This window comes from Myodes glareolus, chromosome 5 (assembly GCF_982192425.1).
Source record: "Myodes glareolus chromosome 5, mMyoGla1.1, whole genome shotgun sequence".
Lineage (NCBI taxonomy): Eukaryota > Metazoa > Chordata > Mammalia > Rodentia > Cricetidae > Myodes > Myodes glareolus.
This window is the reverse complement of record NC_142030.1, coordinates 83,436,317-83,454,302: the sequence shown is the minus strand read 5'-3', so window position 1 is coordinate 83,454,302 and position 17,986 is coordinate 83,436,317. Positions and strand designations below refer to the sequence as shown.

At 34.2% G+C, this 17,986-nt stretch overlaps 1 protein-coding gene across 1 annotated transcript in view; it reads left to right on the top strand.

The window, feature by feature from the left end:
- Window positions 1–17,986, top strand: part of Kcnt2 (potassium sodium-activated channel subfamily T member 2) — a 411,713-nt gene that overhangs the window by 156,426 nt on the left and 237,301 nt on the right. The window contains exons 4-5 of the mRNA XM_048430982.3: window positions 1,714–1,762; window positions 4,207–4,266. Coding sequence (XP_048286939.1) covers window positions 1,714–1,762; window positions 4,207–4,266 — 109 coding nt within the window. The remainder of the gene's footprint in view (window positions 1–1,713; window positions 1,763–4,206; window positions 4,267–17,986) is intronic.

Here is a 17,986-nt window from a genome sequence, read left to right as displayed (position 1 = left end):
TACAGAATTCACTAATACATTCATAGGGGCTCAAAGAGATTGAACTGACAATCAGCAATCCGGTGTGTGATTCAATTAAGCACTATGCATTTTTTTTCAGTTTAAACTTCATTATAAAAAGGTACAATGTGTGGTAGAGAGATCTTACCAAAATTTATTCTAATAAAAAACTAAAATACCAATTTAAAAATTATAGATGACTAATGAATTGATTTTTGGTAAATTTTAGAAACTAGTAGGATTTCTAAACGGCCAAATTGAGAACCTTATACTGGGTTGCCTTGTCCACAATGGGAGGTGCTTAGATCAAGTTGTCAGCATGGTAAGATTAAAGTCGAAAGATTCTGTATGTACATGGTGCCGAGTATTGAAGTGGTTTATTGACTAAAGTGTTAAGTGCTTGAAAATGCAGAGAAGCATGACTCAGAGAAGACACAAGAGACTCCACGCCACTTTCTATTAAATCTTTAGTTGTAAAACAGACACAGGCTTTGAGGGGAACTCCAAATTTGGATTGGAGTAATTGAAGATGTCATTTAACCAGATAGATGTGACATTTTGGAACGCTAGAGTACTATATAGTAATCTTCAACATAGTGACCTTCTCTAGACCTTAAGCTTTTATTTATTTATTATTTTTGCGGAGATGGGGAGCTTCAAGTAGGGTTGCCCTGTTTTGCTTTGGAGTCTGTCCTGGCACTTGCTCCATAGACCAGGCTGGCCTCAAACTCACAGAGATTCCCCCTGCTCCAGCCTCCCAAATAAGTACTGTGACTAAAGGCCTGAGCCATCACTGCCCTGCTGTCTTTTAAGCTTTTTAAAGTAAACAAAATTGGAAGAGTTTATGGTTTTCTTATTATTTTACATAATATGAAAAGAAAGTTTCAGCATTTGGAAATGCATTTAATGCTTTAGCATACTTTTCACTTCCATAACTTCAAAGAGAGGGTTGTTTAAATCATATCGAAGGGTTATTTTTGTTTCTTGAAAAATGTTCAACTGTTCCTGAGTAGATTTTATTTTTCTCAATGACTCCCAGTTCTGTCAATTGCATGTATAATTTATGGTTTGTTGACTACGTTATCGTGTTCATCAGAGAGTTCAAACATTTTGCTACTATCAGAAAGAGTAACAGTTAAAGAGAACCCCATAAGAACAGTAATTTCACATAAGAACATCACCTTACATACAGTCTACATTGACCTCAGTAACTATGATTTTTATGTAAGTTAAACATATTACAGAAATGCAAATATAAACTATTAATGTACTGTAGATTTTTTTAGTTACTGACTTGATTCTGACTATTTATGTTGTTCATTGTGTATTATCTAAATCCAAATAATTTTAAAACTAGCAAAGTCTTTGTAGAAGAACCTTTGGTGACATTTTAGTGGAAAATGGATCACAGATTATGAGATGTCCTTATCATGTCATATCAATCTAACAAGTGATTTCTTTTACTTTTCATTCACTATTAACAGCAATGAAAAAATAAATTAAAATCTGATGTGTTTTTATTGTAGTAGAAATGAATATTAGTAAAAAAGGCTGAATCCATGATATTACTCTCATGTTTCTCAGGCTATTTTTATATCTTGTTGTCTTTTATATGCTAATTGCTATTGTTATACTTAGAAGTAAAATCAAATTTTTAAAATAAATGGATTTTTTTCACATGAAACCACTGACATTTAATTTTTCTTTCCATAGGTCTCATATATTTTGGGTTAACAGAAGTCTACCTTTATGGGGCTTACAGGTTATGTACAATTTTATTTTATTCCTCTTTTTCTATATTCATTAACCATGCACAGAGAAAAACTATTGTGAAGTTAACTATTGATAGTCAAGTTGAGTTTGCCTTTATGGTTTACCTTAATGCCCAACACAGGCAAACATTTTGACTTATTTCTTCGTATATTTTTTGAGCCTTACATTCCAACTTTAAGGATTTTCCTTGTAATATGGATTAGACTTCAGAAAGTGTTGGAAAATTAGAATAGGTAAATAACAAAAATGAAAGCAGTGTTTCAACTACTTTACATGACTCACTTATTCAACTCCTTTAAGAAAAGTCAAGCAATACAGCTGTGGGCACTTTTATATTCAGGAAAGGGAGAATCTAAATAAATGAATGTATACATTGAAAAGACCAGTAAAGTCTTACTAAAGTAAAACCATAGGCAAGAGTAAAGTATGTTTGAATTATATACCAGAGTTCCCTGGAGTCAGCTGCCTAGCCTTATTTTTTGTTTCTATTAGTCGTGGTGTACATAATTGTCTTTGTTAGATCCTGTCACGTCTCCTTATATTTATGTGCTATAAGTCATTTTTTTTCACTTTATGTTCTTAAAAGTGCAAACTACATGAAAGATAGAATCACTAACATAGAGAGGACTTGGAGTTTTCAGGGAAAAATTTATAATTCATTGCCTGCATTCAATTTTCCTGCAGTTCTATCTAGATCGGGATCTTTATTGCCCTAGAAAGTCATGCTGATTCTTTTCACATAATGTATGATAATAAATGGTTTTGAAAATACAGCAGGATTATACCACAACTAAAAATTTCTATGTGCACTTCAGGTTTTGCTTAAGTGAATCTAACTACATTGATTTATACTGACTTCTGTTTATTTTTCAATTGGTGTGCAAACAATCCTTCCCAAATACCTTCCCAAATATTAGATGATCATTAAAATATAATTTTATAGTTCTCATATAAATATTCTATCATTATTGCATAAAAATTAAAATTAATTAGTATTTAAAAGTCTTATAGTTTCCTAAATTACTTATATTCAATTTGAATTCTATTCTGAGTAGTGTGTAAAATAGCATGCTAGAATTTTCTAGAGCTCCCTAAACTATATTCTATTATAAAATAGGATAGATAATGATGATAGAATGTTTGTGGAGAAAATCAAAATATTCTTAACTTTCTATTATAAAAGTGACCAGGTGCATGCATGCATGGACAGATTTACTTGGATTGTTGGACATTCATCTGTTTTCATTGTGCTAATATTTGCTGCTCCCAAAATTTTTAAAATTTCATTTTAGCAGGAAACAACTTTTAAATCCTCAAGCTGTATCATTTCTGAATATAAAGTGTTGTAAACTTTTATTAAACAAGAAGTATAGTTGCTTTTGTATAATCTCCTGTTTTCATATTTCATTCTTCTCTCCATTTTCAACTAATGAGAAGGCAGTGTATGTATTTCCGTGGAAGATTAGTTGCCTAGGATATGAGAGGTCTGGGGTTCCATTCTTCAGCATCACAAAGGGAAAATACTTGTAATTCAATTATGTAATAAATAAAACACCACTGAAGAAAAGTGCCTGGATTTCTCTATTTTCCTGTTCCATGTGTCCTGACAGACACAGCAGCGATTGCATATACTTCAGAGCAAGCCAGGAAAGGCTCTTGTCTCAAACAACAGAAGACTAACATTTCCAACCAGAAAAGTAAAATCGGTCATGGAATGGTTCTGTTACCTCAAAATATCCTGCATGGCTAAAATGACCCATTTTTAGTGTATTTAAAAATGTTTGCATTACATATTTCTTGAAGTCGATGAAGCAATACTTATTTTGAAAGTTATATTTGGCTTTCTAAAGGGAAACACTGATTTAAGCAGTGATGTTCAGAAAATTATGTATCTTGTCCATTTTAGTCAGTCTGAATATTTGACTCTCATATTTGCAAAGAATTAACAAAGTTCATTAAGAATATGTGAAATTGCTGGACATGATGGCACATGTCTTTAATCCCAGCACTTGGGAGGCAGAGACAGGCAGATATTTATGAATTTAAGGACAACCTGGTCTAGAGTGGCATTCAGGGTTGTTACACAGAGAACCCCTGTCTAAAAAAAAAGTTAAAAGAAAGAAAGAAAGAAAGACACACACACACACACACACAGAGAGAGAGAGAGAGAGAGAGAGAGAGAGAGAGAGAGAGAGAGAGAGAAGGGAAAAAAATCTTTAAATTATGAAAACTAAGGTGCAATACTTGAGGTAGTAAAGCATTTTGTGCATCTCCTAACCTGCCGATTAAAATGTAATATTTTCATTTGTTTCATGTGTGTGCGTGCACACGTGCATGTGTGTGGATTTTTACATATTTGTATACAGTTACTAGTACATTGTGAAAGCATATTTATTTACTTTGCATTTTCTCATTAAAAACAATTTGTTTTAGGTCTCAGTGGCATTGATCAGTCTATTTGAAACAATACTCCTTGGTTATCTCAGTTACAAGGTAAGATAGTCTAATTAGTTTTCTGCTGTAGAACTCATTGCTAATATTTACCAAGTTTTCTTCTTTTTATAATTCATACTTGGGGATAAGGCAGGCTCTTCTTAAACCACTTTAATTATTCAGAGCCTCTCTAGTATGTGATAAAAAACTATAGTAATATGGTAGGATTTTCCTTGGTGCCTTAGAAGTACTTCACTAATTCCTTTGAGTTTACTTACCCATGATGTGTATGCTTCTATTGAGTCAGTGGAATGATGCTGAGTCTTATTGTTCTGAATCTCTTCCCTTAATATGTTAAAAAATAAAAAAACAATTGTACCTTTAGGAATTATTTTAATACATTATTTTAATTACTGAAGAAGTTCTGTTTGGTTAACACATTTTATCAAGTATTTATGAAGTGCTCCTATTTAATGAACTCTTCAATCATGGCTCTTTTCTCGATGGCATTGAAGTTAAAAAGATGGGGTGTTGGGAGACATTATGCAAACAAGCACAAAATCAATCAGAAAGTAAGAAGCAGTGTTTGACAAGTATAAATGAATATGATGGGTGCAGGAAAAGAAAGGCTGTATCTTATGATTAAAAGAAGCACTTCAGTGATAAGCAGATTCCTATGTCAATGGTTTTAATAAGGCAATGTAAAAAGACAGGGGCACTGGAATGGATAAATTAGCAAAGGACTTTATAAGAGAATATCAATATGAAGTGGAAGAATGGCAGATGACTACATTTGGGTAAAATATGGATACCTTGTTTGGCAATTGTTTTGAACATCTGGGTAACACAACTCTAAATAAAACACTTCTCACAGTCTATGTCTTTGGTGAGAAATGATACAGTGTGCAGAGAAAAATCAATGATGAAGCTGGGCATGATCATGCACCACTGTAATTATAGGTTTGAAGACAAAAATAGGAGGAATCAGAAATCAAGGCTAAGTTAAACTACATAGAAAGTCTGAAAAGTAGCCTGAGTTTCATGAAGTTATGAAAAAAAAAGACAGAAAAAGGAAAGTAAAAGAAAATAATAACCAACCAACCAAACCAAACCAAGAAACAGGAAACCAGACTTAATGAAAAGAACCATTTGTGAGAATTAGGTAAAGTCAAATAAGTTGTTATAGCTGGTGAAAGGTTATGAAGACAGAAGATAAATAAATAATGAGCTGATTGACTTGAATCAATTAAAAAAAAAGGAAACTAAAGTGCCATTCTAAAGGTTTTCTGAATCGAGATGACTGGAAACAATAATGAAGCTCTAATAAAAAAAATCAAGGAAGGTAGAACAGACCTGGATTTGGAGATTGTGACATAGTGGTGGACAGAGATGTATGATATGAAAACACCTGAGAGTGAGGATTAAGATCTACAAGATTCATTAGTACTCAATGTTCATCTTTACAGAAATGATAAAGGAGTCAGGGACATCTCATGCAAAGAATCAACGTCAAAGAAGGAGCCGAACACTTGAGGTGTGGAACTGATCACCTTGTAGGTTTTCTAGAGAATGTACAGAAATTGGAAGACAGAATAGAAGTGGAAGGAGAAAGTACTACTTTCGCTTATTGTCACACATAACAGTATAAGATTACAAGGTTCTCATTTTGGAAGAACTGTTGTTTACTCTCTAATTTATTTCCTAATTTTCAAGATTAAACTACTTTTTTCATAATTTTGATAAAGTAGTTCTTACCAATTCAATGTTTCTTCTATTTCTATTTAAATTTTCATTAATCTTACCTAAAATACCTTAAATATAGTATCAACTTCTTTGGGGGAAATATGATGAATAAAAATGTATGAAAAAAATTAACAAGCATTAAAATACAAACAGTATAAAAAGGTGAAAACCAAGATACTAGAAGTGTCTAAAGGGGATCAGTATTGCATGAGTGTATGTGAACTATGAAAAATGCGTGAAGTTTCTGAAAGAGACAGGGAACTCTCCACTCACCTTCAGAAAGCCATCTTACTGAAGCACTATTGACAATAAGATTCATTTAATCAGAATGTTGTTTTACTGGGGCAGGAACATGCTAGCAGAAATGACTCAGAGACAGTACTCTAATAATGGAGATTATCTACATTGCTTGAAAAGAGAAAATATAGGCAGGATAAAGAATGATGGAAGGAGAAATTTTATGGAAGGTAATGAAAAACCAAACAAAGAAACTGGGATTTAGACACCAACTGAGATAAAGTTCCATTCTCATGAGAGAATATGGAAGATGAGGAGCAATGAAAACGCATATATTTACATTACTTAGAAAATACTATCCCGTTGATATTCTGTATTAATAGAGGGATAAACTTTTAATAATCTCTGTCTTCTTGCCGTAAATGTGCACTGCAAGTTTGTCCTGATGAACAGATGACTCCCGATTTTCAATTACATAAACTGCAAAATAGAAATGTGAGAATTGTCTTTGAAGTTATTTAATGTTCAGGTGTGTGATCAATGTTGGATGTGAAGCCTAAGAGACTTAAATCTAACTAAGTAGGCATGTGGATCCTTTTGATATATTAGGCTTGTCTCTTTCACTTGTGCATGCTTATTTGAAGAAACATAACATAGCCAAATGAATATATTTCCTCCAAATTTCAACTACAGGTGATATGAAAATTATTTTTCTTCCTTGCTAAAAGAACTTCCAGCTCTGATTGAAGAAGTTTAAATTTAAAATGTACAAGGAGATGCAGGATAATTTTCCATTGAAATTATATGCGGATGACATTCATAACTCATTACATCTTATTATTGAGAAAATGATAGCAGAACATTATAAGTCTTAGCAGACTAAGCTTGATGATATATAAAATTTCTTTCTAATCCCCATAAACTTTAATGCCTTTGCTAGAAGAGAAATAGATGTTGACGTCCAAAAAGTTACAAAGAAAATAGAAAATATAAAAACAAATTTGGGACAGTAGAATTAATTTTTATTAATTATCTTCTTTTCCGCTCATAAATTTAGTCAAATTCATGAACTTTTGACCTAGCCATTACAGTGTTTCATAACTTCTTTGCAATGAATAAATTAAATAATTGGTAATAATTTATGGCCTATAAATGTTTTATAAATGTGCTTTTTTTCTACAATCTAATATTTTTAAAACTAGAAGATAGACTTGCAAAAACGGTATATAACTGCCATTGTAAGTTCTGTTTATATTTAATATTGCTTGATACCCAGAGTACTGAGATATCAATGTGACTAGACACTAAACTTATATATATATATGTGAAATATATTATATATAATATATTATATACATAATTTATTTTTATAGAAATATTGGTATTTGTATATTTAATATTAAAAATATGGTATTAAACAAGCATTTAAACCATCAACATCAAACATTTTGCAATGAGAATGAATTGAATTTTAACAATTATAAAAGTTCAATGCATCATGGAGACCAAATCTATCTTTAAACCACGGTGCTCTCATAAAATACAGGGCGTTACTCCAATTTTTTGTATCTGTTGAGGTTTGCTTTGTTACCTAGTATGTGGTCAGTTTTAGAGAAGGTCCCTTGAGGTGCTGAGAAGGTATATTCTTTTCATTTTGGTGGAACGCTCTATATATTTCTCTTAAGTCCATTTGGGTCATGACATCTGTTAATTTTCTTCTTTCTCTGTTAAGTTTCTGTCGGGTTGACCGGTCCATTGGGAAGAGTGGGGTGTTGAAGTCTCCTACTATTACTGTTTCAGGTTTGATGTGTGATTTAAGCTTTAGTAATTTTTTTAAATTTATTTATTTATTTATTTATTAAAAATTTCCACCTCCTCCCCACTTCCCATTTCCCTTCCACTCTTTCCCTCCACCTCCCTCTCCAGTCCTAAGAGCAGTCAGGGTTCTCTGCCCTGTGGGAAGTCAAAGGTCCTCCCCCTTCCATCCAGGTCTAGGAAAGTGAGCATCCAAACACATCAGGCTCCCACAAAGCCAGTCCACATAGTAGAATCAAAACCCAGTGCCATTGTCCTTGGCTTCTCAGTCAGCCCTCATTGACAGCCACATTCAGAGAGTCTGGTTTGATCACATGCTCCATCAGTCCCAGTCCAGCTGGCCTTGGTGAGCTCCCATTAGATCAGTCCCACCGTCTCAGTGGGTGGACGCACCCCTCTTGTGGTCCTGACTTCCTTGCTCATGTTCTCCCTCCTTCTGCTCCTCATTTGGACCTTGGGAGCTCAGTTCAGTGCTCCAGTGTCGGTCTCTGTCTCTATCTCCATCCATCGCCAGATGAAAAACAAGGAATGTGATTTTTTTCTTTTTTTTTTTTAACATATGTGGGTGCTCTTTCATTTGGGTCATATATGTTCAGAATTGAGATTTCATCTTGATGGATTGCTTCTGTTATGAACATGAAGTGTTATTCTGCATCTCTTTTGATTGATTTCAATATGAAGTCTATTTTGTTAGATATTAGAATAGCTATACCTGCTTGTTTCCTAAGTTCATTTGATTGGAAAATCTTTTTCCAACTTTTTATTCTAATGTGATGTCTGTCTCTGAGGTTGATAGTGTTTCTTGTATACAGCAGAAGGCTAGTCCTGCTTTCATATCTATTCTCTTAGCCTTTTTATAGGTGAATTTATTCTATTGATATTAAGATATAGTAATAAACAGTGATTGTTAATTCCTGTTGTTTTAGGTGGTAGAGTTTGTGTGTTTCCCTTCTTTGGTGTTGGCTGGTGTGTGGTTATCTTTTGTCTGTGTTTTGTGTGTACAGTTGGCTTTGTAGGGTTGGAGTCTTCCTTCTAGTATTTTCTGTAAGGCTGTTTTTGTGGGTAGGTATTGTTTGAATCTAGTTTTGTCATAGAATAACTTGTTTTCTCCATAGATGTTGATTGATAGCTTTGCTGTTAATAGGACTCTGGGTTCACATTCATGGTCCCTTAGTGTTTGCAGCACATCTGTCCAGGACCTTCTGGTTTTTATGGTTTCAATTGAGAAATTGGATGTATTTCTAATAAGTCTGGCTTGTATGTTACTTGACCTTTTTCCTTTGCAGTTCTTAATATTCTTTCTTTATTCTTGTATATTTTGGCTTTTTATTGTTATACGGCAAGGCTACTTTTCTGTCGAGTCTATTTGGTCTTTGGAAAGCTTCTTGTACTTTCATAGGTATATCCTTCTTTAGGTTGGGAAAGTTTTCTTCTCTGATTTTGTTGAATATGTTTTTATCCAGAGTTCTCCTTCTTCTATTTTTAGTTTCGGTCTTTTCATGGGGTCAAAAATCTCCTTGATTTTTGTGTTAAGAATTAGATGGATTTAATGTTTTCTTTGAAGAGTGAATCTATTTGTTCTTCAGTATCTTCAACCACTGAGGTTACCTTTTTCATCTCTTCTATTCTGTTGGTTATGCTTGTCTTTCTAGTTCCCATTCATTTACCCAGATTTTTCCATGTCCAGAATTCTCTCAGTTTGTGTTTTCTTTATTGCCTCTATTTCAGTCATCAAATCTTGAACTGTTTTCTTTACCTGTTTGATTGTTTTTTATTGGTTTTCTTTGAGAGATTTATTGATTTCTTTCATTTTTTGTGTGCTTCTTTTCTTCTAGTTCTTTAAGGGACATTTCATTTTCTCTTCAAAAGTTCTCATCAGCCTCATAAAGTTATGTTTAAAATCCTTTTTTTTCCTGCTTCTTCTGGGTTGGGATGATCAACTTTTCTTGTTCTATGGCCACTGGGTTCTGAATTTACCACATTGCTTTTTACATTATTGAATGAGTTCTTGCATTGGTACCTACCCATCTCTTCCTCCAATTGGTTTCTGATGCGTCTTTGCCTCTTGGTCCAATACTTGCAGTGACTGTCTGTGTCTTTGGGGACCGTTTTTGGTCAGCTCTGCACTGTCATTGTCTCTGTCTCAAGGAGCAGCTGAGGTCTCTCTTCACCTGCTCTCTTAGTTAGCTCTATTGGTCCATTCTGTGCACCCACAGCTTGTGCTTCAGAGTTCCTCTTTTGGTCATCTCTTTTATTCCATCCTTTTGGTCCTCTCTGAGTAGTTGCAGGAGTGTTTGTGGCAGAGTGGGATTGTGGCTTGCACAGTCCAGTAGATGTGGTAGGAATGTTGGAGCTACATACCTGCAAGAAACTCTCCTGCTGGCTGGCTAGAGAACCTGAGGCAGGTGGGGGTGGGACTCAGTGGTTTTGCGCATGTATGGAGGGCCTAAAGGATGCTGTGACCTGCTGGGTGGCTGGTCACTCATTTATTCGTCCCCTCTCTGTTGTAGCAGACTGTGTTTCAGAGTTCCACTGAGGTTTCAGGGCCATGAGCTTTTAAAATAGAACTCTATTTAAACATGCATATTCATTAAATCAAAGGGAAACATAAACAAACATCAGCATGGTTTCCAAACCTCTAAAAATAAAAATTCATCACACCTAGAAGCTTTTGTTAAGGCTGTGATTACTTGTTCCATAATTACTCTAAAAAGTATTAATTCTGAGAAGTAAGACAACATAATAACCTATCTGACAAAAAATACTTGTATTTTCTAGATGGTTTTAAGTATATCTATATCCTTTGGATTGTTTAGCGTGCCTTGGCACTTGAATGCATTGTTAGTCATACATTCAATGCCATAAGCTTCATCATGCTATATAAAATTTATTTAAAGAAGATAAACTATCATATTATTTTATTATTTAAGCTAAACATTCTTGTTTAACTCACATACTCAATGCTCAGGTAGTGTTTTTACAGAAGAGGGATAAAAAAGACTATGAAGCAGAGGATCTGGGACTTCGCTGTGAGATTGTATCCTAATAACATCAGAAACTATATCAGTAAATTTCTATCAATGAGACTATCTTTATATGAGCTGAACAAGGAGGAAGCCCAACTAAATATTAAAAAGCCCACAAGGGTTCAACTCTGCACAAGGAAAGACAGGTAACTTAGAATAATTTGCAGTGCAAGAGGTGGTTCTCTCCAGAAAAGAGCACCCAAATTGGTTTTCTAGTGCCAAAAAAATCATTCCTGAAAACATACATTCATTAGTAGCATTTTATGAATCTATAAGGTTATAATAGGAAATACATAAATTAAATATATATAAAGACTTACATACTTTCAACAACAACTAGTAAAAAAAGAAGGCATGAATTTGAAGGAAAATGGGGGGCTATATGAGAGGTTTGGAGAAAGGAAAGGAAATGAAGAAATATAATTAATATAAAATCTCAAAAACAAACAAACACAAATAATAAAATATTTATATATAAATCCTTGGTTCAAGTTCGACTCTAGAAACTCTAGCTTGCCACATTTCTGCAACTTTTACAGTGCTTTTTAAAATTCATTTCTGCTTTCTCTGGGGATAATATCTAGAACATTTTCTATCATGTATTTTCTAAAGTTTAAGTACTGGCATACCCATGGTAACTTAAATGGTTGGATTGAGTTTTATTTACATTTTATTGAACTCTTCAGATAAGAATAACCTAGCATTAGACATGTAGAATTGGTAGTAAGCTATCTCTTAGAAGGAACAAATGCTTTTGTTTCTCTCTAAGTGAAATAAGTGTTTGATATGATTTTGAAAGGCACTTTGCTAGTCTTTAGATATTGTTTATATATTGTGGCATAGTGGTACTCCTTCAATGCATGCTTTCTCTTTTCATCATAATTTAATTTTGTCCTGTCAATTCTTATAATGTATGTCCACTGAGAATTCTTAATGGCCAGTGCAACTCTCAGATTCTTTCTATATTTATTTTTAATAATTATTTTAGGGAAGATAATTTATAAATCCATCACTCAGTGCAGAAGATAACTTGATACCCAAGAATTAAACAGAGTGTAACTACAGATATATGTGTTTATTTTTTCCTTTATACAGTTTGAGCATGAAAATTAGTCCTCAGTGGGAAGTTTATTCAGTTCCTGCATTACACATTTATACACACACACACACACACACACACACACACACACACACACACACAATGAATCAGCCATAGTGTGGTCAGCATAATATAATCACAGTCTTTATTTAGAAACATCATCCTTTGTGGCATTTGTGTGAGAAACAGATCAAAACATCTTGACTATGTTTATGTAAAACCACTGTGTATGATTAAAACCTGCACTTGTGTGCTAGATGCATCAAAATGTTATGTTTGAACCATGTCCTTCTTGGAGTGACTATGACAGGTTGATACAAGAAAGGGAAAGTAAAATGAAATGAAAAAAAAATCCATAAAATTCCTAGGACCACTTTAGTATGTAAAATGAAGTCAGAAAGAAAGACCACGTGAAGGCTTGTATACAAAGGCACCCACTATGCCACATTTTATGAATCAAAATTACTTAGGAACTGGAATGACTTTCAAAATATGGGTAAAAGGCTAGAGAGATAGAACGATAGTTATGAATGCTGGCTGCTCTGCCCGAGATCATGATTTTTGTTCCCATCACCAAAGTCAAGTGGTCCACAAAAATCTGTTACTACAAATCCAGAAAAATCTAATGCCTCTATTCTCCTTTGACACCCATATTCAAATGCAAATACCTTCATGCTGACATACACACTTCCATTTAATTAAAGCTAAATTTAAAAAAAAGATAGACAGCTCAATGCACACCAACTGAGATAGTGCTTTGTACACTAGAATAGGACTTTCTCTTGTTAAAGTGTGTGAAGTGTTGAAGAGTTTTCAAGTGAGTAGAGTATGCTCAATTGGTACATGAACAATGCATGTTTAGTAATATAATAAAGTTACAGATTGTGTAGGTAAATTCCTTTCGGGTAAGCAAGGGTGGACAGATACTATTTAGGAGGTTTAGCTAGATGAGAGACAAAAAACAAATCAAAATATGAAGTAAGAAAATTTCATGTTTTGTTTGCAAATCTTTATGTCCTGTTGATACATTACAGTCATGTAATGGGAAAACATGATGTAATAGGTTTCTCAAGGATGCCTGATTTGTGTTACTGGGAGAGAGTTCAATGAGAAGTAAGGCATAAATTTGGCTTTCAGACATATTGCATTTATGATTTCAATACCTCAATAAGGAATAGTAGATTAAGTATTTGACCTTAGTCAGAATTTCCAAGACGGCATTTTGGTCTGGATTATAAACAACCTGTTTTGAAGTCACAGGTTATTGTTGATTATAAGTTATAGCTAAAGCATAGTTAAAAGTCCTTAGAATGACAAGTAAATAGGCAATTTTGAAATATTTCTTCTAGAAAATTTCTGTTTAAATTAGTTTTTCTGTTTAGTGACTTGTGTTTACTTACCCACGGGGTAGTTTCCAAATATAAACTTCTTTCAAGGGTTTTCAATGTAGATCATTAACAAGGAATATATTTTAGTTAGAAAATAAACCATTATATTAAAAGAAAGGAGGAATTGTATTGTTGAGTATTTATTTGTCTATTTACTTTAGTCCTAGTAAGTAGTAAGTACATAAATAAGTACAATCCATGTTACAAACTCTTGTGTAGGAGTGAGACATACCATCCAGAGGGAGAAATGTGAAAGATGTTTCAGAAGTATAAAGAGCTTGGCAGATCCAGGGAACTGTAAAATTTAATATGGATGAATCTGTGGGTGATTTTAGAATGGAGCACGGCTCCTTCTAACTACAGACTAAACTAGTAGCCAGAGTTAAATCTGTGAATCTTTATGCAATATTACTGTGAGCTTGGATTTCATTTTCTAGTTGACAAGAACCTAAGAATTTAGAAATAACTCTGTGCCCTAAGGTGAAAGATAATTCAGAAATGAAACCAGTCAAATCAGATTTAAGTTGTCAGTCTTAATGCATCTTTAATGGTTCAAAAAAATGTTGTTTAAAATATCATATGTAAAACTGAGATAAACATCAGGAGTCATCATGATGAACTGAACTTTTTCAATGTGTCCCAGAAACTGGGAAAATGAATAGTAATCATTTACATACCAATAGAAAAAAAATGTTACCCTGTAACATAAAAATATAACTTAATATTAGTAAACTCAGTTAAACTGAATTATTGGAGAAGTCTGCATCAGTGTCAGTAGGAAAATCTGGTCATCCTATGATGTGGATATCTCCACTATATGCTGTAAACATGTTTTATTATTATTGGTTAATAAAGAATCTGCTTCTGCCTGTGGCAGGGCAGAATAGAGCTATGTGGGAAAACTAAACTGAATACATGTAGAAAGAAGGCAGACTCAGACAGGCACCACTTAGTTTTCAAAGGAGAAAGATACCAGAACCTTACCAATAGGCCACAACCTCACAATCACAATCTATGGTGATAGATTAATAGAAATGAGTTAATTTAGGATATAAGTGTTACTAAATTGTCTGAGTTTCTGTCCCGCCTGATCCCCACAGTTGTTAATTCCCAAAGAAATCACACAGAGGTCTACATTAGTTATAAATTGTTTGGTCTACTAGCTCAGGCAGGCTTCTAATTAACTCTTATAAGTTACATTAACCCATTATTCTTATCCATGTTAGCCACGATTCAGTACCTTATTTAGCAAGGCAGTCACATCTTCCTTCTTCTGTGGTAGGGCCAGGACTGCCGACCAAGCTCCCTTCTTCCCAGAATTTTTCTGTTCTCATTAACCCACCTCTACTCCCTGTCTTGTCCCACCTATACTTCCTGTCTGACTGTTGGCCAATCAGCATTTATTTAAAATATAATTGACAGAATACAGACCATTGCCCCACACCAGAAGCCTGTGTTAGGAATCCAAACAATGTTGTAACTAATATAATTTTCTGTAATTATTTGGATTGGGGCAGCTGGGAAACCAAAAAACAATGTCCATCTGCAAATGGGGCCCAAACATTTGACAAGAATATTCACATAAAGCATAAGAAAGCTTTAAAAAGGGGGGGGGGCTTGTAGACTCACAAAAGTGAGAGTCAAGTGGAGTTTCTTTGTAGCCACATTTTTTTTTCCAGATAGGCTGTTTGCTTGCAGTGAGCAGAGGTGCATCTACTGTAAGAGAATGCTTCCTGACACAGGATTTGTTGCAAAAAGCTCATTGTTTTATTAGAGATGGTGGCTCTTGCTCTTTTGAGAGATCCTGCACTTAAATGGGTTTTGTGAGCAGAGTGCCACAAGGTACTAAAAGGTGACATAGATAAACTGTGTCCCTGGAGCTGGGGAAATGAGCATGGATCACAGAACTGGAGGTAAATATACCAATGCCATATTAAAAGACCAAGACAGACAAAGCCAGCATCCAGGGCCACCGTGGCCATGTTGCTTATTATTTTAAGAAGTACTCCTAGTAAGGGAAGGATTATGTATATGCAATAAAGACAAGTCAATTAAAAACACTCTAAATGGGTCATAGTGTTGTATAAAAAATGTATATGGGATTTAGAGAGAAGAAAGAGTATAAACAGTCATCAATTAAAGGACTAAAGATAATAAAATAAATATTAAAACATAATAAAATAGAAAAGCCAACTAAATATGGAAAATACTCAAAGAGATTGAAGTATGTATATTATTTTGTTTTCTATATTTTTTTTGACCATGAATGAACTAACTGCAGAGAGAGATTTCATTTTATGGGCCGATAAGCTAAGCTAACCAATGTATTTTAAAGGTATCTTGACTTCAAACTTTGAGTAACAAGATAAATTATTTTGGAAAAGAGAGTCTGCTATGGATTCCTTCCAGTCTAATGTGGTTTGATGGAACAAGAACCCCAAAGGGGTCTTCATGAACCTTAAAAATAAGTCATCTAAAAAACAGCAGGAAGCTGTTTGGAGTAGACAGTACTCAAATTCCTGAAATGATTGTTTATGAACTTATGGTTTTTTGATATAAATTTAAGATCAATTTTGTTATATGTATATTTTTACTCTTGTTTAAGGCATTATGTTTATACAAGTCATTCAAAATATAATATATAATTAAAATTACAGACTAATAGAGAGTCATTTAAAACAAAGACATATTTCAGTTAGATAGATTATCTTCAACACTTGAAAGACCTACAGAATATGGCCTTTAAAAGGTTTGAGAATTTAGGCTTGTCTCAACAGTGAGACATATCTGCTTCTGGCAGCACTGATCTACTTCAAGAGGATGATGGGCATTGAAGAAGCTCCTTATGGAGTTTGCTCACCATTTGGGCAAGAAAATGCTCTTGCCTGTGATGCTTGACAGTATGCTGTATGAATGGAACATACAAGACCCTTAAAAATGACTGATGAACTTGCCTAAAGAAAGTGAGACAGTTTTACAGGGATTTTGCTTCATGAAAGAGTCTGCCAGACATTCTGCAGGACACAAAAGAAAGTGACTGACAAACTGTCAATATAGGCCAAACAGTGTCTCTAATTTTGTTTCATGGAAATGTCTGCAAGAGACTATGGGTCAGTTGTCTGAAGAAGGATGCTTCAATGTTATAGAAAAACTTTGGGTGACTGTCCAAACAGCCAAATTTTTCTGTCAATTTTAGAGTTTTGGATGTTGCTTACAATGTACTTTCTGCGAGTCTTTGATGGAGTTGAAGGGAGTTATAGTTTTTCTTAGTTACGATAAAAGATAAATTAGATATTAAACTTCAGACTCATAAATAAATATTTTAACTGTAATTCTTTCTTGGTACCTGTTTTGTTATGTGTAATTTCACTATGTTGAAGATAAAACCTTCTTTTTTATTGAGATAGAAAAGTGGAAATGATGTGGGATTTCCCTCTGCATGCTGTGAACATGTTTTAATACCATTCATTAATAAAGGAGTTGCTTTGCCTTTTGGCAGGGCAAAATGGAGGTAGGCAAGGAAACTTAACTGAATGTAGGTAGAAAGAAGACAGGGTCGGGCATATGCCTTGTAGCTATTGAAGGGGAAAGAGAATGTAAACTTACTAGTAGGTTACAGTCTCGTGGTGATATGTAGATTAATCGAAATGAGTTAATTTAAGATGCAAGTGTTACTTGATGAGATGCCTGAGCTAAGAGGCCAGTGTTGTGATTAATATAGTTTTTTTTTGTAATTATTTGTCTCTGGGGTGCTGAGAAACAAAAAGCAGTATCCATTTACAATCCTACACTTCTCCAAATCCTTGCATCTTACTGCTGGTCTATGCTAATGGATGATTTGAGCAATTGATGCATAGTTGTTGATTTTCCTGAAAGCAGAGTGTGGATTGTTCTCTTTGAGACCACCCACATCATGGTGCTCTCTCCCACTTCCATTTTCCCCCATTTTGTTGCTAAGTGACTTGGAAACCCAGTGCAGAAGAAAACCAAGAGTTAAAGTGATCAGTATTTCTACAGCAGTCTGGTGTGACATCGTTTGGACAGACTAGTGCAATCTCCTCCTCCTTCTCTGTGTGAGCTTCTGTGGCCTTTCTTGGGCTTTTTGCTGAAGACCCCTATGCAGTGCCTCAGGCTAGCTTCTCAGTGTCTGATAAGGACGTCTGGCTCCTGACATTCCCATCTGTTCCATTCCCATGTCACCTAAACACACACCTTTTGAGGAAAAAACACTTAAAAAGAGAGCAGTTTCCCTTCCTTATTTTCCATATCATATTACAAAGAAGTGTATTTATTTATGTGTATATACATATATAATATATTGTACACATATATTCATATATATCATAATTGGAGGGACTATGGCTCATTCTTAGGCTAGCTCTCATTTTTTCCTTTCCTTATTTTCCTACATGTGTTAGGCATGGACTAAATATAGTTTCAATTCTGCATGAAGCTACGTGATTTCTTTCGAG